General features: G+C 41.7%; 5 protein-coding genes across 6 annotated transcripts; 3 read left to right on the top strand and 2 right to left on the bottom strand.

Annotated features, from left to right (window-relative positions):
- Positions 1 to 270: 270 nt before the first annotated feature.
- On the top strand, positions 271 to 3119 carry LOC141825711 (uncharacterized). 2 transcript variants are annotated; one of them, XM_074713096.1, is made up of 3 exons: positions 271 to 399; positions 2450 to 2567; positions 2861 to 3119. In XM_074713096.1, exons 1-2 carry the CDS (start codon positions 271 to 273, stop codon positions 2543 to 2545), a joined length of 225 nt encoding a protein of 74 aa, XP_074569197.1. In that variant the 3' UTR covers positions 2546 to 2567; positions 2861 to 3119. The 2 variants fall into 2 exon arrangements, with proteins under 2 accessions (XP_074569197.1, XP_074569198.1); XM_074713097.1 differs by having other exon boundaries at positions 2781 to 3119.
- A 1516-nt stretch (positions 3120 to 4635) lies between these two features.
- LOC141824236 (uncharacterized) lies at positions 4636 to 6581 on the top strand. The gene is made up of 2 exons (XM_074711485.1): positions 4636 to 5151; positions 5645 to 6581. Exons 1-2 carry the CDS (start codon positions 4744 to 4746, stop codon positions 6362 to 6364), a joined length of 1128 nt encoding a protein of 375 aa, XP_074567586.1. The 5' UTR covers positions 4636 to 4743; the 3' UTR covers positions 6365 to 6581.
- A 218-nt stretch (positions 6582 to 6799) lies between these two features.
- LOC141823696 (uncharacterized) lies at positions 6800 to 7168 on the bottom strand. Its single transcript, XM_074710958.1, has one exon. It carries the CDS (start codon positions 7166 to 7168, stop codon positions 6800 to 6802), a length of 369 nt encoding a protein of 122 aa, XP_074567059.1.
- Positions 7169 to 9672: 2504 nt separating this feature from the next.
- LOC141825068 (multiple C2 domain and transmembrane region protein 14-like) lies at positions 9673 to 12853 on the bottom strand. Its single transcript, XM_074712445.1, is given in 2 exon segments — positions 9673 to 9956; positions 9959 to 12853. Coding segments are annotated over 2 exon segments (2994 nt in total). The 5' UTR covers positions 12723 to 12853; the 3' UTR covers positions 9673 to 9726.
- A 1886-nt stretch (positions 12854 to 14739) lies between these two features.
- LOC141823694 (uncharacterized) lies at positions 14740 to 17083 on the top strand. The gene is made up of 3 exons (XM_074710957.1): positions 14740 to 14907; positions 15603 to 16346; positions 16772 to 17083. Exons 1-3 carry the CDS (start codon positions 14740 to 14742, stop codon positions 17081 to 17083), a joined length of 1224 nt encoding a protein of 407 aa, XP_074567058.1.
- Positions 17084 to 21967: the final 4884 nt, after the last annotated feature.

Here is a 21967-nt window from a genome sequence, read left to right as displayed (position 1 = left end):
AAGGATATGAATTTCAATCTAGATATATTTGTTAGGCTTAAGTAAAAAATTAAGTTTGAGATTATCATCTTTAATTATCGTTTATCCGTTTTTAACTAAATAAATCTTTATTCTTTTCTCCCTCCTTTCACTCCCTTTTTCGCTGTCTTCTCACAATTAATTAATATTTTCATTATTAAATATATTTTTATGATATTTTTGTTTAATTTAATAAATTATTTTACACTGAGATAAAATGAAAAAAAAAAGCCTTTTCTGAAAGAGGGACAAATGTCGTCACTGGGATCGGGATTACTGCTGGAGATGGCCAAATTCGCCGCCTACCTCGCCGTTCCTGCCGCCTGCACCTTCGCCATCGCCTTCGACTCCAACACCACCCTCCACAAGCTGATGGGCTTAGTACGCTCTCTCGCCTTCTCTCTGTCGTTTTTACGAGGGATTCCAGATGATCGTGAATTCGCATCAAACTTGCTCTTACTCCAAGGAAACTCTAGTTTGGTGATGTCATTATTAGAAAATTGAAACTCTAGGGTTTTGTTTTGATTCAACTAGGGTTTCTCAGGGGGGAAAAGGAACAATTTTGATATTGGAAAGCCCAAAAAAAAACCGATTTTGAGAACCATGAATTGACGACAAAGAAAGGGGTGGGAATCAACGGGGTAGAGGCATATGGACATGATGATTCTGGAAATAATTACAGAAACAGGTTGAAAGCTCCTTCGTTCCCTGCGTCTGGGATTCTGGATTAACAAATGGTATGGGAAAAACACAAGCATCTCGCAGAAGATTGGAATTACAGGGAAAGGGGATAAAATTTCGGTTATCATTACTTTCTATAGTTGAAAATTTTCAATTATTAGTTTATTAACAATAAATGCCCTTCCTTCCCTTTCCTGCATACATTGTTCCATTGTTTGTTGCACACATTGTTTGTTCTAAGCAAACAAACATAGGATGGTGTTTTGTTATGAGATGTGACCAAAAATGCTTATGTCCTTGATTAACAATAGTTCGCTCACCAAGGTGTCTCATTGAAGCCTCATTAGCCTTACAATCAATGTGTGGATTCAGTTGAAGACTTTGCTTCAATATGAAATATTGGAGAAAACAAAAGACAGAAAGGGGTTATTTCATCTCTCTTGCATGACTGTGGATGATAAAAATAAGGAGTGTGCACCTAAGTTTGTTGGGAGAATGCTTCCTTCATAAAACCCTTGCAATTGTTAATAGTATCTGTCAAAAGTCAAGTAAAAGTAGGAAAATTTGTGTTTGATAAAACAACCCAACAAGAGTGACTCAGACAGTTTCACTTGTGGTTGAGGCTTACTGCAAAATGGCCAAGCAATTGAATGAACTGGGTTCCCCTTGGGTTGTTTCTGACATTCCAGGCCCTTAAAACACCCACCCATCACACTATCAGAGCTTGCTATATTCGAGATTGTTGCCTTGACTGCACAGAGGGCAATGCCTAAGGTGTGGCTAGTGAGTAGCTGTTGGAAGACTGGATTTGCTTCTTTTAAAAAAATTGCTGAAACCATGGATGAACTTGTTAGAGAGTATTGCAAAGTCCAAAGTGGGATTCAGTTAGACCTATAAGTACTTTAGAGTGGTCCATAGTAACCTTCGTGCATTGTGCTAAAAACACTCAATTATGAGGGAAAAGGTGCATTTTTAAACAGAAGAAAGTGAAGTAGTCAAATTATTTAGTTGACGTTGAGGTTCTTCTGCAAAGATTTTCATACTACAGAACAGGACTATCAAAATAAATTATTGTTGAATTTATCTTAGCTATGTTAATCAAACCCAAGGAAGGAGAGCCTTGGTATAACGGTAAAGTTGTTGTCGGTGACTTGAAGGTCACGGGTTCGAGTCGTAGAAATAGTTTCTTGCAATGCAAGGTAAGACTGCGCACAATATATTCAATATAGTCCAACCCTTTCCTGAGACCCTGTATTGATGGGAGCTCCGTGCACCGGACTCCGGCCTGCTCTTTATGCTTATTAAACCAAAGATGTCATAATGTAAGCAAAGACTTGATTTGATGCTTCCATTCTTGGAAATAGTTTTTTTTTTTTTTTTGCTTGGCATTAGGAAAAACTAGTGATATTGCAGCTTTATCTATACAATATTTTGCCAAATTTTCTGGTTGATGGATGCAGCCTCCATGGACGTGTATTGAGACTATCAATCATCTATTCATTAACTGTGAGTTGGCTGAAGTTGGTCAGAATCATCTAATCATTAACACAAAAGGATTATCTTACATCGTCTCAAATAGCATCATCTTATTAAACTTTTGTGTTTTTCTGTTTTGATGAATGCGATAATTATTAGTTTATGAGGTTTTATGATTGTGATTTTGTTTATGTATATGCCTATGCATTAGTTACTTCTCTCTCTCTTGACCATTTAGTGAACGTAATGCAATTCACCATCTTTACTCGTGCAGCATTCCTACGTGAATTATCCACATGAAGCACATCATCCTCCATCACTCGAGGAGCTCAAGGAGATGGCTGGAGAAAACATTCCCAAGAATAACTGATGTACATGTAATATCTCAATATGTAAGTTTATGTCAATACAAATTTCACTACTCAATTCACTGAAACAGAAGGCGGAGAGCCTACTAAAATATCTTTGGAAAATAAATAATCGGTGACAGCTTTGGGATATGAAAGAAATACCAAGAACATAGCAACTTCACTGTTTCTGTTAATGTAGTTCTTGCTGCTGTTAACTCTTTGCTGATATATCTGTCATTGTTGTGCATTATGCAGTGTCCAGAATAAGTGAGCCCGTGTAGTTATATTCTTTGTTACAATTTGCATGGCTGGCTTGTTAAAGTAAATTTTTACAGGGTGAAGGATGCAGATGCAAGGAACAAGTCAGCAAATTGTATCAAATTGAAAGATTCAAGAACAAGCAGTAGGAAATAGATACTTAGCTGACTGGTTGAGTTTGATGTAATAACACTAGTGAGAAAGCTACTCATTGCAGACAACAGGAAAATTGGCTGAGAGACATACAACTTCAGATTAATGCATTAATTATCCACTGTGTGTGTAGAATGGCTTGTACCTAACACACTTGTCTCATTACTCCTTTTTTTTTCTTCATTGTGTGTGTGTGTGTTCTCTAAAAGTCATTAGTTGAATGTCTATGCATGTCAAAAGTTAGATGTTCTTTGATCACTTAATCATGCACAATTTAGTATTGTCAAAATGCTCTCGAGGCCTTTTTTTCTTTTGCAACATAGCCCTTTTTGAGTTTTGACAACATTCACAGGCTCTTCTTTTCTTTATCTGATTTTCTTTTTTTCTTTTGGAAACGTTTTTGGTGATTGGCAAAGAGAAGTGGAAAGGATAGCCTTTATGATAAATTCAGCCAAACAAAAACAAGAATTTTATTATAAATTCAAACAACATTTTTTTCTTCACTTAAATTATTTAATATTGGTTGAGGAAAGGGATAGCTTTTCCATTATATGTCAACTAGTTGTGGCTTATCTCAAGGGTCAAATCAAATGACATGAGAATAAAACTCTACCTCATCCAAAACCCCACCACTCTAATTTTTGCTCACTTTATGACAAAATAATAAATTCATATTAGATTAAAAAATTGTAATTTCTTTACAAACAATAAAGAAACTTTAATAAAAATATGTATTTTCCAATCATATTTGATCGGTTTACGTTATGTATTTTCCACGTTAATGTCAAGTTTATGAAAACGAAGACTTTTTGCAAAGTAATTATGTGACTCTATATAACACCTAAATATCTATTTTATTGTTTAAATTATTACTTTAAATTAAGGACAGAGTACTTTAATAATAAAATAAAAACAATGTGGGTATTTTGATTTTTTTTATAGTTTTCTTCTTTTTTTGGCTCGTAATTTGCAACACGAAACAGGCTTTGCTCTGCAGCAAAACAGCGCGCTGTTTTACCAGGAAATGCGGCCCCGGCACCAAAATTAAGCGTTGCAATCTGTGTTCCGTCATTCACCGATTCCTCCCTTCCATTTCGTTCGATCTATTTTGGGTTGGGGACGCAGGAACTCGCAAAAAGATCCAATCTTTTCGTCTCCGTCGCTGCGAACCAGGCTGCTCATCTTGTTTCTCCCCCCAAAATCCGGGCTTTTGAGGTTTGTCTGCTGAAAATTCCTCACTGCAATGTGATTCCATGTTGTTGCTCATTAAAAAGTGTTGTATTTATTTATTTATTTATTTGCCCCTTTTGTTCCGGCAGAGTATGCTCGAAGCTGCTAAAAAAATGTTTTCTTTGGTTGGTTTATCGTTTTCTTTTGGTAGTTGAGTGCTAGGTTACACAACCTTCTCCTGCTCTTGTCGATTTCTAGTGGAGTTCTAGGTGGTTTTTGGTCCTTGATCGATAGCTGTTGATGTTGTTGCTTTGTTCTCTTATTTGTTCTTCAAATAGGTTTTACTCCCTTTGTTCAACTCTCTCAAGGGTTGTTTTTCTTAGAGAGTAGAGATGTTAATACTTAACTGTCAGATCTGTTGCTTAGAGAGTTTTCTTTCTTTTTTAAATCTTATATACTTTGTAGAATGAAACAAAACTGATACATTATATTTACTTTCCATCAGGTTAAGAAAGAAAGAAAAAAAAAATATGTTTCTCAAAACATAGTTGAGCAAGACTGAAGATTTTAAGGAATAGTTAATTTTGTTGTTTGCTACTTCACGATCGATCAACCTTGATCCATCAAGTTTGAGTATATGGAGTTCAAAGAAGGTGATAGAGTGGAGGTTTTCAAAAGAAAAGGAGAGCAGTTTGGTTCTTGGTTCCCTGCTAAGGTTTCATCTGTGGATAGAGACTTTTGCACTGTAAAGTATGAGCTATTTCTCACATTCGACGGGAAGCATGTGGTAGAAACTGTCAATAAGGAGGATATACGATCTTGCATACCGGTTGCACTATCGAGTTGCAAAGATAGATGGATTGCCAGCGACATAGTTGAGGTTTTTGATGCATTCTCTTGGAGGGTTGGAAAGATTGTGAAAGTTCTAAAAGGTGATCGCGTGGTGATCAAACTCTTTGGCTCGATACAACTTCGACAGTACTCTGTGTCTGATTTAAGAATTCCTCAAGTTTGGCAGAAGAACCAATTGAATCTGGTTGACAAGGTAAAAGACTGGTCTAAACATTCAAAAGCTGGTTTTTGTGATTTTTTTTTCTTGCTTATTTCTTATTATGTATGTGTGATGCATGTCATGATATGGCATCAAAGAAGCTAATGCTCTTCTATACGCCGACTTATGCATTTACTCGAACGAAAATTGGATGAAAAAATAGAAGAAAAGAAATAGAATCATCAACTTCTCTTATTTACTAGGAAGGAAATCAGGAGTATTAAGGCCATTGAATTCCACTACTTAATTTCCATCCTAACCTTGTAGAAATGGAGGAATATGAAATTTAAGCACCTATCCTTTCAATCCCAATCTAGTAATAAAGATAAATGAAGTAGTGTGGAAATCATATAAAATATTTCATTTATCTTTCTTTTTTGTATAACTTGTTTTAAAAGGTTGCATGCCAATGTATAACAGAACCTGGAGATTGGTCTATCTTCAGATACTTGTTTTCAGATGTCTGATTAATGGTTCTTCCATTTAGGCAAACAGGAAGAAGGAAGTCGCATGCGATTATGCACCATCTGACTTCAATTTTGCAAGAAAACAAGATTTTGGTGCGAATCGGGGCATCATAAAGCAAGACGCAAATAGTTTGAGTGTAAAACACAAGCGTGTCGGCTGCACTTCTATTAGAAATTTGAAGAGGAATCTTGACTCCTACTGCAGGATTTCTTCTGCTGAACTGGATAGAATAACTGACAAGAAAAAGAAATGGAGTAGAACAGTAGTTCCCAAAGGGGATGATGGCCAGCATGTATTCTGCAGAGGTACAATTGCTAGAAATGCTATGGGAAACAAGAGAGAAGATGTGATGAACTTATTGTCAATACCTCTGATGGTTAGTGAAGAAGAAGAAGGAGATGATGAATGTTCGGTTGCGAGTTGTAGTAGTGGTAAAGAGGCTCTGGTGCACTCTCATCACAGTGGACACTTGAAGGGTACCAAATTCACTAGTACAGACGATGCCATGTCGTCATGTTCATCAAAACGCATGAAAGAGTTTCAATCTGAGTACAGAGATGAATTAGCTGCCAATGTCCATGAATTAGAGCTACACGCATACCGGTCTACGGTGCAAGCCTTTCATGCATTGGGTCCTCTCAGTTGGGAGCAGGAGTCGCTTCTAACAAATCTTCGTCTCTCGCTGAATATCTCGAACGAAGAACATTTACTTCACTTGAGGCATCTGCTATCTGCTTGACTTCTCTGTTCAGAAATGGTAGCTTGTAGGGAAATCCTAACCTTCTTGGAAGAACACCTCAGGAACTAGAATTTAGATAGATCTAGTCACTTGCGAAGAGAGGATGAGGTGATTCTTGGAAAGAAAGTAAAATTTTCTACTCCTGTGGTGATTTGTAAATATTTGGGAAGACATTTTAGTGTTCTTGCAATAAACCAGCACAAATGATTTATTTTTATCGCCAAAGGAAATAAAAACATTTCTGTGCTACTGCTGCTGCTGTTTTTTCTTCAGTTTAGTTGGATTGCATAGTTACAAAATCTAGAGTGGAAACTATATTTGGAATTTCTTATTACTGGTTTAGATTCTATCACTAAAGACAACTACATAAGACAACACGACATAACAAAACAAGATGGAGTAGATTCAAATTCAGATTCAGATTCTGATTCTGATTCATGTCATTTCCATGCCTCCATGTTTGAGCTTTGGAAACTCTGCAACTGCTCGATTCGAGTTCGAGAAATCTGCAGACCTCCTCCTCAGGATCTGCCTCATGCCCTCAGCCACACTGACTGCAGGGTTGGCATTAGATTTAGAGCAGAAGAACATGAGCTCCCTTATGGCTTCCTGCACTCCACCACCATCGCCGGTGCTCTTCCTCCTCCGTCTGCTCCTGCTACTCGATTCCTCATCTCTCACCGCCTCGGAGCAGAGCCCACACAGCCACTTGCCCTCGAAGGCAGCCCTCACCCTGCTTATGTAGCCTTCAGTGCAGTCCTCACTCAGGCCACAGCACTCACATTTCACTGACTCGACCTCCATTGCACTGCAGTGAACGAGTGGGATGTGATGATCGAGTATAAATATGCATGGTGAAAGGATATTAATGGCAGGAGATCAGGTGGAGTTGGATTTGGGGAATTGACTTTGAATGGAGAATTGTTTGCCACTTCTGCAGGGCATTCATCCTTTCCTTTGCTGACTTTAATCCTCTCATTTTGGTGTGACATGGGAAGAAATTGCATCTGAGCACCGCCAAAATGCAAGACTAGATTTGGTCGAGTGATAAAGGATCTGATGACTGCTATCTAACTTGGAGTGATTGATGAAGAATATTCAACAACTTTGACACACATTTTCGCAACTCGTCGATATCTGAATGGATGAAACAAAATATCTAATGAGTTTCTTGTCATGAGAATCAAAAGCCAAACCAGCAGATGAACATCTTATTTCTGCAGATGTTCCTGTCGATAAGGAAATTCCACAACCTCAAAGGGAACTTTATCCGTAAGATTACAACTTTGATTGTCTAGTTTTTATTGTGCAGTTATGATAGAAGAATTCCCTGGTCACAAAGGAACTATTTCATTGATATCTAATTGCTAAGCATTATCTGAATATTGTAGGAAGGGAATTAAGTAGCAGATAAAAGTGCATCATTCCTGTCTGAAATATCTGAAACTTTGATGTATGACTGTAAGTTTAAGAAAATAGCAACTTTAGATCAACCACTGTTTCAGATAAGGAAGCAATACAAGATCTGTTAATTAACTCTTGATAACAAAAGATGTAAGATTGGAGATTAAAGGATGAATGCTCCAACACCATTCAGTAAGTAATGTTCAAAGAACAGGTTTTTTGTTTCAGATTATAAGATCTTTAAATTTCAGGAATAAAGAATGCTCTGACATCACTGGAGGTGGGAAATATATTATTACTTCTATTAACGATAACTGTTAGATCAAACAATTCGCTAGCATTGGAAACTTTGAAACTATATATCCAAAATCTTGAAAGAGTCCGCGCGCGATTACCTTGAGTTTGTTTTGAAGTCTGCTCCATCTCCTTCCAAGAAATCAAAATCTAGGTACTTCTTCCAGAAAGAAAGGAAGAAAAGTATGTTGGTTTTTCTAACATGCAGAACTTCCAAGAATTACTGAGCCTTTGTGGATTTCATTGATGGAAAGGAAATCATCAACAAAAAGAGAAGACGAGCAGGATTGAATTCATTCAATGATGATACCTTTCCCCCAAGAAAAAATACTAGTCAAGATCATTATCATAAGTTTTTGAATTCAGAAATTAAGTGAAAGCAAGTATAACATGCAGCATAATTTCTTGAATGTTAGATGGACACTATCATAATTGAGCACCACTAATACTTTTATTTTCTTAGTTAGGAACATTGATTGACAGAACCCAAATCTTCTTATAACCAGAGGATTGGTGGGCAGGCTTTCAAATACCCCCAATGTGGGGTTCATCTACGAAGTCCAAAATGTTGTTGATTACCTCACAAGTCATAGTGTCAGGGCTCTACCAGGAAGAAGGTACAACACAAGGAATGTCCTTGGCCAGAACTGGGTAATTAGACAATCCAGTGTCAACATCCCGATGCAACCTACAAATGTTAGCACAAGAAATCTTCTAGATGGAAGTGTCTCTATAAAATTTGAAGATTATCGAGCGTCAACATCCTCAACAAGACCTAAATATAATTCTAAAGATGAAGAGATTCAAAGTGATGAAGAGGAGTTACAACACCATACCCTGGCAGTGTTCATCCAACAGGAATATTGAGTTGTATCTGATTACATGCACAATTAAGTTGCAAACAACAAATTATTGCAGCTTGGTTTAGATCGAGATCTAAATAAGCAAAGTAATTGAAGTAGGTGCATAAAATCAAAGAGAACATGCTTAACATAGATCACTTTAAATAAACACTATGCAATTGTGACATTGTACCAGACAAATGGTGTGCATTCTTTCACTTCAATCATCACAAAAGGTTCAGGAAATCCATAAAGACGATTCAGATCACAACACAGCAAGCATTAGTTTAGATATTAACATGCAGACTGCAAAGCCACTGAATCAAACCTTAATTTAATTTTGTGGAAAAATATTGAAGCTGGAAACTTTTTGCAGAGACATTGTCTCAGGCATGTGAGTTTCTTAGACACGATCTGAGCACAGTGGAAGGAAAGGACTGTGGTTTGTTCATATTATAACCAATGATCTGTGGAGGAGCAATTAAAATGCTGCTATTCACGTGAGGAGTTGCTTTGTCAGGGATCCAATTTATGATTGCCCTCGAGTCAACTCATGATATATTACATGTTTTTTAAATTTTATGATATTGAATCATTTATCAGGATTTATCTATAGAATATCACAGTGAATTTAAAGTTGACTGTTAGGTAAATTATCTACAAATACTTCAAACAATTAATTTACGACTCGAGGTAAGACAGAGATCACAAATTGTTCTACATTTATTTTGATTTAATCACACTACCAAATCGACAGACCAATGCAATTATTTAGTTTAAGCATAAAGCTAGTAAAATTTAGAGATAATAGTAGTAGATCTTTTATAAGATACGGTCCGACATCGGCGGCAGCCGTCGGAAGAAGTTGAAGCCGGCCGACGGCATGTCGCCCCGGAACCGCGGGTGTCGGAGGTAGTAGAATCCGGCCATCAGAACTAGGGCCTTGAAGGGCACGGAGTAGAGCACCATGGACGACAATAGGCAGAATCCGGCGAAGATTCCGGTGGCGCGGGGGTCGCGCCAGCCGAGCAGCGCCTCCAGCCGCTCCCCTGCGCCGCCACGTCACCCAGGAGGGTCTGCGCCCGCCCCGCCACAGCACGCAACCGGTCGTACCTGAGCCTCACCACGTCCGCCGGCCGCGACGACGGGAACCCGTCGAACTCCTCGTCGAGCTCGTCCGACCCCACCGCGTCCACCTGCGAGAGCCGCGGGTCCATCCCCGCCGGACCCCGCGGCCGCGCCCGGAACCGCCACGTCAGCACGAGGAACAAGTAGAGCGCGGCGGTCGGAAGGATGACCTGCGGGCAGAGCACGGCGGCGATGAGGAGGACGTGGACGAGGACGGTGGTGGGCGGGTGGGCCCACGTGCGGACCCCGCGCGCCCACCGCGCCGCCGCCGCGGCGCGGGTCAGGCAGCCCACCACGCGGGCCCAGTTGGCGCGGCTTCGCCGCACGCTCCACGCGTGCGCGTCGGTGTCGAGCATGTGGTGCACCACCTCGGGGCCCAGCGGCGGCTCCGACCGGGCTAGGCGCGCGGCAACGTGGCGCATCGCGGTGTGCCGGAGCGCGTCCTGCTGCGCCGGTCCCAGCGGCCGGACGTAGTGCATCCGCGGCAGCATCGGGCTGCCGTACGTCGCCAGGAGGCTGAGCCACGACGGGCAGCTGAAGCGGATCGCCAGCTCGATCTCGCCCATCTTCTTCGCCCCGGCCGGCTGCACCGCCGTCAAGGCATAGGAGTCGATGTAAACCCTGTCCGTGTCGAGCGTCGATAGCCGGATGCGGACCTTGCCGATGCGGGCATCTTTCGCCGGTGTTGGCCTGTTCTCCCCTGTTTTGAAGCGGCAGTTATCGAAGACGCCGATGGTGAGGACGGTGCAGGGATCGAACACGTCCCAAGAGTACTGCTCGTTCCACCGCGGATTGAACTGGTCGATAATGGTCCTCGTCCGCGCCCATTTGGGCCCGTACTTGAGCACCACGTAGGCGTCGGTGGATCCGCCGGCGCCGCCCGAGGTTTTCATAGGGACGAGGTTAGTGGCCCCGAGGACGCCTACTTCCAGCAGGCCGATCGGGGGTTTGGACAGCTGCTTGGAGGCGGCGCGGACATCGCTAGCCACGTGAGCCGCCTCGTCCAGCACGTGGTACCCACCCTCGAGGCAGATTTTTACCTGCAGCCGGCCGGCGTAGGGGCGACCATCCTCGTCACCGGCGAGGTTGAGCCACCGGGCGGGCGGTTCAGCGCGGTCGTCCAGCCGGCGGTGGATGGAGGAAAGAGGGACCTTGGCGTGGCCCACCGCCTGGCAGTTGGTCGAGTCCTCGAGGACGACGGTCAGGAAGGGCTCGAAGGGCTCGGCGGCGACGAAGACAAGGTCCTCATTCCAGGTTGGGTTGGCGGAGCTGGAGCTGGTGATGAGAGGCGCCCGCTCGGTGCGGAAGATTTGCCCACTGAGCTGCCCCTTGACGAGGAGCTCCGTGCTGCCGGCGCCGCCGGGGCGAGGGGATTTGGGATCCGCCGGTGGAGGGAGGTGCAGATCCTGCGTCTGGATCACCGTCAGCCGGAGGTACCAGAGCTTAGGCGAAAGGTAGGCCTTGCAGCGAGTGTGCACGTTGAGGCCGCCGGAGTCTGACTGCCACGCCTCTTGGAACGCCTCGTCCACCTGCGTGCCGATCCAAACGGCGAGCATGACGTCGACGTCATGCTCACCCTCGAGGGTGTACCACTGCGGTGCTAACGGAGAATCCGGTGGCGATCGCTTTGGGATCTCGCTAAGGTCGAAGGACACGGAGCCGAGGCTGACGTCTTCGCCAGCGGCGGCTTTGTCGTCGCCCTCTTTAGGCTTCTCCTCGTAGACGGACACCTCCAAGGCCATGGAGTTGAGGCTCCCCTTATGGAAGGCGAAGACCTGGTCCCAGTCCTTCGATTTAGCGGTCCGCGTCCGCACGCTGTGGCTGCCGATGACCACCTGAGCGTACACCGGCCTATCGGTTGCGCCGTCGTGCTTCACTTTGAGGACGCGGACGAAGAGGTATGGAACGCGCGCCACGATGTCGTACGAGTTGGAGGAGGCGCGCTCGCTGGCGAAAGGGCGAATTTCGAGGTCGCTGAGGCCGGAAAGAGGCTGCTCCTTTGTCGCTGCCGGGCTGGGCGGCGGCGGCAGCCCCGGTGAAGGCTGCGGCTTCGGTGTCTCCTCTTTGGTTTTAGCGGCCACACTGGTCGCCTCCTTGGGTTTCTCTAGTTGTTTCTTCTTCTCGTCCTTGGAAGCAGAGGCCTTCTCCTCTGGTTTAGCCTCTTCGGGCTTCTTTGCCTCCTCTGTCTTCTTCTCCTCCTCCGGTTTCTTCTCTTCTTCAGTAGTTTTCTTCTCCTCTGCCGCCGGCGCACCCTCCGTCTTAGCCTCCGGCACCGGAGGAGGATCCTCGTCGACGTAGCTCACCCGGACGCCGATCTCGCCCTTGACCTGCGAAAAAACACTCCGCTTCTCCAACGGATAGTAAACCAGAGTCTCCGACCCGGCCTTCGCGAAGTTGGCGCCGGAGATCCTCACCTTCCCCAAAAACGTGTTCCGCTTTCCGCCCTTCTTGTCGTTGTAGACGTTGAGCTCGAGCGTCTCGCCGGCCATCGTCTCCGGATCGTGCACCAGGAACTCCAGCTTCTCATCCCACTGGGGATTGAGGTCCCGTGTCCTCGTCTTCGTCCGCCTCCGCTGCCCGTCGAAGTCCACCATCACGTACGCGCTCGCCGTCCCCTGCCCATCTTTAGGCATCAAGCTCCGGGCACTGCACACCTCCACCACCAGCCGCCGGTTGCCTCCCTCCGTCATCCTCCCCCACGATCACTTCCAATACACTTATCTCCTCCAAAGATCTGAGCTTTCCGGCGATCAATCCACACGTCCTCCTTCAATTAAAGAAGCAGAGCGCAGAGTAAGGAAACAGAACGAAAGATGAGATTTTTAAAACAATCCGACCGTTTAAAAGAGTAAACAGTAAGGTAGTGGATGAAAAGGATCGAAAGCAGCGGCGCTTAAAAAGGGGATGGGAGCGCGACACGTCACGAGAAACACAGTCAGGGCCACGTGGAGCCATCTAGCAACGCGGAGCAAGCGACAAATCTGTGTCAGGCCGTGGACGGGATCCGAAATCGAATCGAAAAGCCATCAGAATCGGAACCAAGTAAAGCCCCCTGTAATTTCAATTAATCTCGGTTGTACCACTGCACGCAACGGTCATGGCTACTGGTCAGCACGTGCCTGGAAAGATGCGTCGGTGGCAGACATGTAATTCTTAATCCAAGCAGGGGTTTACTGTCGGGCCAAAAAGACGGCAGGGGCGTGGTGGCCGTGAGTTAATGCGGTGCATGAAGATCTTTTTAGCATCTATTTTTTTCACTGTGTTGTGTTGGATTTATGTGGATTAATATTTATTATTTATTATTTATTATTTATTTTCACCTTTTTTTTGTTGTGTTCGATTTTGTTGGAGAATAAACATGCATGTTCAGTGATCTATATCTGTGAAAATGAACGTTGAATTTGTTGCGGTATTAATATTTTTGCCTGCGGTACTAAAAGTTATTAATAATCATGTCGTTGTAGATCTTGTTTTACTGTGTATGATAAACAGGCTGAAAACAAACAGTGCTTTTCAATTTATTGTTCAGTGCAGAATTAATTGCATACATTCAAATTCAATTCAAGTGTAGTGCTTTGTACTGAAGATATCGACTCAGTTTCCTTTGTTAGGCAAGAGGTTATTTCCTTGTGTTGGATTTTTTGAGAGAATCCTAAAACTTATAAGATTTGCTTAATGATTGATTTGTGGACTAAAAACTATTCTTTTTTATTTATTCTTTTTGTTAGTGGTCGGCTTGGGTTATAGAGTTTTGCTAAAAAAAATAGAATGGTTTATATATAGAGTAAGAATATGTATTTATTTTTTTTAAAAAAACTTTGTTTCATGAACCGATAATTTTATGCATTAAACAAGTGTTTTTCAATGACCAATAGTCTCAAACTCAATTGCATTCAAAAATACATTTTAGTTGCATTTTTTGACTTCTTCTTTTACTTTATTTTTATAATATTTTTTAATTAAAAATATAATCAATAGAGTTAATATTTTAAAATAATATAACGCAACCCAACCTGAGTATAAAAGCTATTATTTTTATATAATTTAATTTATTTTTTAAAATGGGAAATGATTTTTTATTATTTAATTTAGATTATGACAAAAATCCCTAACAAATATATTTTATTTTTTGTAAAAAATGAAATTCAAAACAAATTTTATTTTAAATTGATATTTATACAAACCCCTCCTCGACGATTCACTCGTGCTACTGTTCGAGATCATCTCCATCGCCGTGTCGCCGTCGCCGTCGCCATTGCCGTGTCGCCGTCGCCGTTGCCACTGAGTTAGGAAGCGCCGCCGCCGCAGCTGACAGATCTCGGAGTTGCCCATCTCGAGAGCCGAGAGTGGTGGGAAGCACCTCCACTTAAATGCTACTTCCCTGCCGGCGGCCTGAGAGTCTGAGACCGCAGCCCCGCCATAGAGGGTTCCCAACCTGCGGAAAGGGCTTCCTATCACCTGTTCGACGCCAGTTTGCATCTCGCTCCCTCTCCTTGAGATATTTTGCAGATTTACTTGGCTCCGGCGATCTTACGGAGCGAAGAAAGAAAGGAACGTCGGGGTCGAGATGCGGTCTCAGATAGGAAGAATCAAGGGGTCCGAGAAGCGGTGGAGACGGGAAAAGATTCTTGCTTTTTGGGAAGAAGAGTGTCTATAAACCCTAAACCTAACCAGGCAGGTCTGGTATCGCTTCTCCTCGCCTGTCAAATGGAGATTGATCCCAACTTCTCCACACTGCTTCAGAGCCTAAAGGTCGACGACCCATGGACCCCTCCCAAGACATGGGAATCGATCCCGTCCGAGAGCGGCGTGGTTCGATGCTCTGATGCCTGCGGCGAATTTTGTGACCCGACAAATGGATCTTCGTCGATTTCCGTAAGCCCATACTTGCTGATTATGATTCCTTCACTTAATTTTTTCAATTCGTTCATTCTCTGTCAATCCTTAGCCGAATTTACCTCCAGCTTTACTCAAATTCTGTCCTGCTGTTTTCTCTCATATTCTGTAATATTTCGGATATTCGATGGGTTGATGGCATAGCAAGTTTGTTTTCTCGAATAATTTGTTCTGACTATAAATTTTGTTTTTTTTGCATTTAGATGTTCTGAACGATAAATAAGCCACCGAGGACTTTGATTGTCAATCTCTCTCGGGAAGAGGTATAACACTGTTCAAAATATAAATGTTTAGATAGGTCTGACTAATTGATAGGATAGGCTAATCCAGTCAACATGATCTGTGACTATGGCAAGTGCATATAGTTGTGTTGATGAATCTTAAATGCTTAACTTGGGCAGATAAAATGAATATTAAGCATAGAAATGTGGAAGCTTCAGGGTGTTTTGTGAATGAAAAGAAAAGATTGTATTTTAAGTTTTAAATTCAGACCTGCCATGTATATTCATGTTTTTGATTTTATAGTTTAGTTTCTATATCACTCTCAAGTTTAAAGAAGCCTCTATGAAGTATTTTTCTTTTATTCTCCTTTGAAATTAAATCCATATTGCTTTGTTTCAGTGTACAACTTTCTTAAAAGATTTATTTTTTTATTCACTATACTCTTTGTGCAGGAAGCTAAGTTGGTTCACTTAGTTTTGAATGCATTGATAGGTGTAAAGACATCGATAATGGAAATCGATAAGATATCAGAGATATTTTCTTCTTATCCAGCTGACAGAACTTCTCACAGAGTTCCTACTTTATGGTGTCGATCATTGAGCACTAGTGCTTTGGGGAAGATCCTTAAATGTGCTAGCCAAGCAGGTTTAGTTGTATACTTGCTCCAGAAGTTTGTTGACTTCTTTATGTGTCCAAGCCAAGATATAAAAGCAGTTTTGCCAAAAGGACACAGGAGTAACAGCCAAGACGATATCAAATTTCCAGATCCCAAATCATCAGCGAATGAGGAAGTTAATACTACTGGAGGAATATGGACATACCCGCCTTATAGTTTGGTTAACCAGGCGTTTGCTGTAGCTGTCAAAAATCTTCTTCAAGGATACTTTGGTTCCTTGAATACTTTGCAGGCATCAGTTAGACTGAGGCGCTCAGGAATGGGTCAACAGAAATCTTCTATTCTTCCTGATTCTTCCTGTGGCCTCTCAAGATTTTCTCACTCTGGAATTACTATCTTAGAGGTCTTTCTACACACCAATGAATTGAGAACACAAATTGAAACCCTTGGAAACATCTGCTTTCCTAGGTTTGCTAATCTTGCATTATCTAGAGAGGATTTGACAAGTGAAACCAACTTAGAGTTTAATAACTTCCCAAGAGGAGTGGATTTACTCTCATATTTGTATGTTCAACTCCGTGTAAGTTTATTAGAACTGCCTCAGTTTCTTTCTGCTAGCCATTTTGCAATTTCTGAAGATGTTCTTGTTTATCTTATCTGTTGTTAATTAATCAGCATTCACTTCAATATATTATGATTTTTATAGAAGATGGACTTTGTCTGTTCCTAAGGATCAAGAATCACGAAGTATATTGCCTTTCTCTGTCATGTGCTTGCAATCTGCCAGTTCTATATTTAACTCTAACTTGTTTTATTGGCCAATTTTCTAGTTGAATTGCCAGATAAAGTTTCATGGATGTCATATTAAGAAAATAATTTCAGACAGTATTTGCTAGTTAACTTAATAAGGTAGTCTGTTAGATGTTTGTAAAACTAATCTAAGTTTAAATAATATAATTAATTTTGTCTAGGCTGACAAAAGGTTTCTCTTTGTCATTGCAAAAGGATGCTGATCCAGTTCATCAGTCACTTCTCAAGCTTCTCTTTGTCCGTGCATGTGAACCCTACTGTAACTTCATCAAACAATGGATATTTCGTGCAAACATAAATGATCCTTACAAAGAGTTTCTTTTGCACAAATCATTGGAGTCGTATGGGACGAGTGAATATGTTAATGACTATTTTATGTCAGAGATAAATAAAGAATTTATAAACTATATAGATATTACATTAAGACCTTACTTTATAAGAGATTTTATTAAAGACCTCACTTTAGAACTTGTGATCGCCTATCCGTGCGTCTGCAACTATAATTAGAACAGAGGAGGGAGGCAGCTGAGTTCCGATGTTACTGTTCACACATATTATTTCTATACCCTTGACGAACGTATGAAGAGTAGTTAATGTACGTCGGTGCCATCCTTCTACTCTTAGCTAACTTGAGCTCGAGCTATTGCATACCCTCACCCTTACTCGAGAGCTCTTTCATAGCCTTTCTGCCCCAAGAGTCCTTGCGCGTCATTATCATTCGTTCCTCAGCAGATTATTACCAGTATAGTTGCGTGAATTTGACCAAAGCAATGGAGCTCAACAGCTACATGTATACAATGGTGTTCTATTTACTCTATCCTATTGGTAGATCTCTTTCATACCCTATCGCTATCACTCGAGCACTGAGAGTCTCACTCCTTAGTCTGGAGAGCTCTTATATACGTAATCCCTATTGGTCTCTCCTAGCAAATTAAGGTATTACGAAAATGGTGTACCATTTACTCTTTTCGTTACACTCGTACCTATCGCTAAAGAAGATAGCTCCAAAAAAGATTGATATGATAACTCCCTAAATGAGAGTTATAACTAGTACCGCTCCGTGGGCGATGCCAGCAACTCAATAGTGAGTATTGGAATTGCTTTGTATATGAATAAACCACTTTCTCTCCACTTTACTAAATCTAACTACGAAAGAGAGACTTCACGAAATGTTATTAGATCTGACCTCAGACCCTATATTGGGGGAGACCCTGAGGCCCTCGAACCTGGCTCGAGCTCTTATTCTGACCCTCAGGTAGTTTTCATGATGGAGTCTCCATAGACCCTCTGACTATCAAGCTTGCCCACTTAGCTCTCTTTCCTCAGCTAGAGTCTAACATGTCCATTCTAAACTACTAATGATCTGCCGTTAGCTTATATTGTGTAGAGCAATTGGATAACCTATCCCCTATGGTAGAGCACTGAACCCTCCTCTACTTATTCAGTATAGCGATAATAAGATCTGATCTCGTACTATTTTAGCCGGTCGAGACCTAAAAAGGGGAGAATATATAGTAAGGGTGAGAATGGACGAGAGGCCTCCACCCTTAATGTAGGTTCTATCCCTTACAAAGTGGAGCTACTTAGATTGAATACGTAGTCTATCCCCCTCACTTTATTTAGATCCTGTCCCTCGGACCTCTGCTTCTCTCTTTATAATATAAGAATGATGGTGCCCCTTTCAATTAATATAGAATGTGAGACTAGACTTCTTTATATATAAGTTATTTGGGATACGAAATGACGAAGCATCTTCCCTATATTAAGGGTGAATGGCCTATCATACTATCCTGACCATAGCTTGACTATGGACTGTGCCCCTAAAACGAAAAAAGAGTTCTCACGTAGCAATCATAGAATATATATTTTCTTTGTGCGGGTCTCGTACTTTATAAAAGACCTTGCTAGATTCATTTCTTAACCCCTTAACTGTTGAGGCTCACGGCTTGAGTACTTAAAGCAAGACCCAGATAAAATAAGCCTAGGGTGACATGACTACTGAACTACTTGAGGCAAAAGGGTGTAGTACTCTTACTCAGACCTCAAGGAAGCAACAAGGGAATCCTACTTTCACTTGAACCTTGCTAGATGAATTACTTTACTTCTTCACTGTTGAGGCAATAAGGGCTTTCGCACTTTAAGTTACCAAAGGTTTGCACTAAGTCCAGTAGAGGCGATAAGGGGAATGGTCCCGATGGATAGAAAGAGAAATGTGGGGTTCTTATGTAATCTGCGCCGAGGACTCCTTTGATTCCCACCTTTTCTTGTATAGAGGCTGTGAATGCAAGGGATGGGAAGGGATCGACTACAAAGGATAGGAAACCCTATAGAAGGCTCGCCACTATACTGGTAATGATTTCAGGATAGGGATGTAAAGGGCACTACTATAAAGGATAGGGATGTTAAGTGCTCCACTGCTAAGGTGAGGGCCAACTGGAGCGTCCGGGGGTACGTATTCAATAGTGAGACCCTTAGGGGATTCTATACTAAAAGGGGCTCGACTTAAAAGGAGAGGGATAGAACCATAAGTGCATTCTTAGAGTAGAGTTTAATGGTAAGCTAACTTGCTGGGCAGGTAGATCCTGTTGCCACTAAGCTTTCTTCATCCATAAGCATAAGGAGCTAATTAAGTGCAACTTTAAATACCAATACTCATCATTAGAGCTCTTTTCATACCCTATCCTTATCTGGGGAGCGCCCATATATACTTATGAGGAGCTACTAGCCATTAGAGCTATGAAAGACTGAAGGGAATAAAATCTTATTCAGCCTCAAGTTTGCTCTAGGTCTTAAGTGGGAACCCAGTTTTGCCTAGTTCTTTTCAAGGGTCTTCTGTGGGAAAGCAGTGTTTTGAGCACTCGTCTTATTGTAAATTCAATGTATCGAGGAAGGCAAGAAATGTAGATTCTACAAAATTGTTTGATACGTTCTAACTCTCCTGTGTAATGGGCTGCGTCTAGAGTCAAGCATAATAGGCTAGAGGGACAGCAGGTTGTACCACGACCATGTCTTTTTCCCGTGCCCCTAATATAATAATAAGTCGTTAGGATCGAAAGAAAGGTGACGGGAGGCTAGAGTACTTAATGATCATTCGCTCTAATGCTTCTTCCCCTCTCGGTCGAGCCTGATCAGGTCTCCCCCTTTAGGTCGAACCCTCCCTTTTATCGGCCCTCTCCCGTTGGTAGAGCACTCTGCTCTGCGTTCATCTCCTTATTCTTTCGAGCAATTCAGATCCTGAACTTCAATTCATTATATGGCAGGCACTTCTTACGTATTTACCCTTTCGCGAATCTTCCCCTGTCCATTACTTTAGAGCGCATCGTACCTCTCCATCTTCAGTTGAGCTATTACATTTCCTCAGCCATAGGTCGTAAATGGAACACCAAGTCTTCCCTGTAGCTGGGATCACTCGATGGGGAGTACGTCTTAATATAGGAGTAAAGAAAAGACATCTAGCTAGGTCACAAGTGATGTTGTAATCCGCATCTTATTAGTATAGGAAGGCGAGCCTAAACACCTTATGACTTGTTCTAAGAAGGGGTCTTTATAAAAAGTACAATACGAAACCCTAGGGACATAGGGAGAAAAGGGAAAGAAAGTTGAAAAAGCCGCTTACCACAGCTCTGAGCTCATATCCCAGACCCTAGGTATAATCTGATCCATCTTTCTTCATTGGAGTCCATAGAGTAGAACCTGTGACGCTCTCAGGTAAATTGGGTATGCAGTTTGTACATGACGAATAATCTATTACATGTTTCCTCCTATACGGGAAGGACTACCTCCGACTCTCTCCGGAATGCAAGTAAAGGAAGATCTTAAGGTCTATAATTTTACGCAAAGACTAAAGTAGTAACCTTGAATGAAGCATTACTTCAGACAAGCCGAATGCAGTATCTATTACATGTTTCCTCCTAGACTGAAATTGCACCGGGTGCCTAGGCGGAGTCGCTCGCTTACGCTCCTTAGCTACCGGGGCTTCCTCGGCCTAATATAAAAGTAAATTCTTCCGGCTTCTCTAATTTATTATAGTATGGCACTCGGAAAGAAAAACTAGGTCGGCCCTAATATAAAAGTAAATTGTGGCTCCCCGCTCTATCTACTGTTAGAGAAATTCTCTGAATATCTACCCGTTCGGTCGATCATGGCAGCCAGGCTAACAGTCATGCAAGGCAAGGGTGAGGCGAGAAAAGAAAGAATGCGAACTACATAGAGAGCGACAAGCCCACTTCCTTCTGACTGGTTGAGTTTGATGTAATAACACTAGTGAGAGCTACTCATTGCAGACAACAGGAAAATTGGCTGAGAGACATACAACTTCAGATTAATGCATTCATTATGCACTGTGTGTGTAGAATGGCCTGTACCTAACACACTTGTCTCATTACTCCTTTTTTTTTTTCTTCATTGTGTGTGTGTGTGTGTGTCTCTAAAAGTCATTAGTTGAATGTCTATGCATGTCAAAAGTTAGATGTTCTTTGATCACTTAATCATGCACAATTTAGTATTGTCAAAATGCTCTCGAGGCCTTTTTTTCTTTTGCAACATAGCCCTTTTTGAGTTTTGACAACATTCACAGGCTCTTCTTTTCTTTATCTGATTTTCCTTTTTTCTTTTGGAAACGTTTTTGGTGATTGGCAAAGAGAAGTGGAAAGGATAGCCTTTATGATAAATTCAGCCAAACAAAAACAAGAATTTTATTATAAATTCAAACAACATTTTTTTCTTCACTTAAATTATTTAATATTGGTTGAGGAAAGGGATAGCTTTTCCATTATATGTCAACTAGTTGTGGCTTATCTCAAGGGTCAAATCAAATGACATGAGAATAAACCTCTACCTCATCCAAAACCCCACCACTCTAATTTTTGCTCACTTTATGACAAAATAATAAATTCATATTAGATTAAAAAATTGTAATTTCTTTACAAACAATAAAGAAACTTTAATAAAAATATGTATTTTCCAATCATATTTGATCGGTTTGCGTTATGTATTTTCCACGTTAATGTCAAGTTTATGAAAACGAAGACTTTTTGCAAAGTAATTATGTGACTCTATATAACACCTAAATATCTATTTTATTGTTTAAATTATTACTTTAAATTAATTGGACAGAGTACTTTAATAATAAAATAAAAACAATGTGGGTATTTTGATTTTTTTTTATAGTTTTCTTCTTTTTTTGGCTCGTAATTTGCAACACGAAACAGGCTTTGTTCTGCAGCAAAACAGCGCGCTGTTTTACCAGGAAATGCGGCCCCGGCACCAAAATTAAGCGTTGCAATCTGTGTTCCGTCATTCACCGATTCCTCTCTTCCATTTCGTTCGATCTATTTTGGGTTGGGGACGCAGGAACTCGCAAAAAGATCCAATCTTTTCGTCTCCGTCGCT

This window comes from Curcuma longa, chromosome 3, assembly GCF_044706935.1.
Source record: "Curcuma longa cultivar G26 ecotype Majalengka, Jawa Barat chromosome 3, ITB_CL_G26_1.1, whole genome shotgun sequence".
Taxonomy (NCBI): domain Eukaryota; kingdom Viridiplantae; phylum Streptophyta; class Magnoliopsida; order Zingiberales; family Zingiberaceae; genus Curcuma; species Curcuma longa.
The sequence above is the reverse complement of the archived record's forward strand: the minus strand, read 5'-3'. Positions and strand labels throughout refer to the sequence as shown.

Bases quoted from the DNA above. Each gene is read 5' to 3' on its own strand.
- LOC141825711 (XM_074713096.1), top strand. From the start codon at position 271: ATGTCGTCACTGGGATCGGGATTACTGCTGGAGATGGCCAAATTCGCC. The intron at 400-2,449 runs GTACGCTCTCTC...TTACTCGTGCAG, and splicing joins TCCACAAGCTGATGGGCTTA to CATTCCTACGTGAATTATCC.
- LOC141824236 (XM_074711485.1), top strand. From the start codon at position 4,744: ATGGAGTTCAAAGAAGGTGATAGAGTGGAGGTTTTCAAAAGAAAAGGA. The intron at 5,152-5,644 runs GTAAAAGACTGG...TCTTCCATTTAG, and splicing joins AATTGAATCTGGTTGACAAG to GCAAACAGGAAGAAGGAAGT.
- LOC141823696 (XM_074710958.1), bottom strand. From the start codon at position 7,168: ATGGAGGTCGAGTCAGTGAAATGTGAGTGCTGTGGCCTGAGTGAGGAC.
- LOC141823694 (XM_074710957.1), top strand. From the start codon at position 14,740: ATGGAGATTGATCCCAACTTCTCCACACTGCTTCAGAGCCTAAAGGTC. The intron at 14,908-15,602 runs GTAAGCCCATAC...CTCTTTGTGCAG, and splicing joins ATGGATCTTCGTCGATTTCC to GAAGCTAAGTTGGTTCACTT. The intron at 16,347-16,771 runs GTAAGTTTATTA...TCATTGCAAAAG, and splicing joins ATTTGTATGTTCAACTCCGT to GATGCTGATCCAGTTCATCA.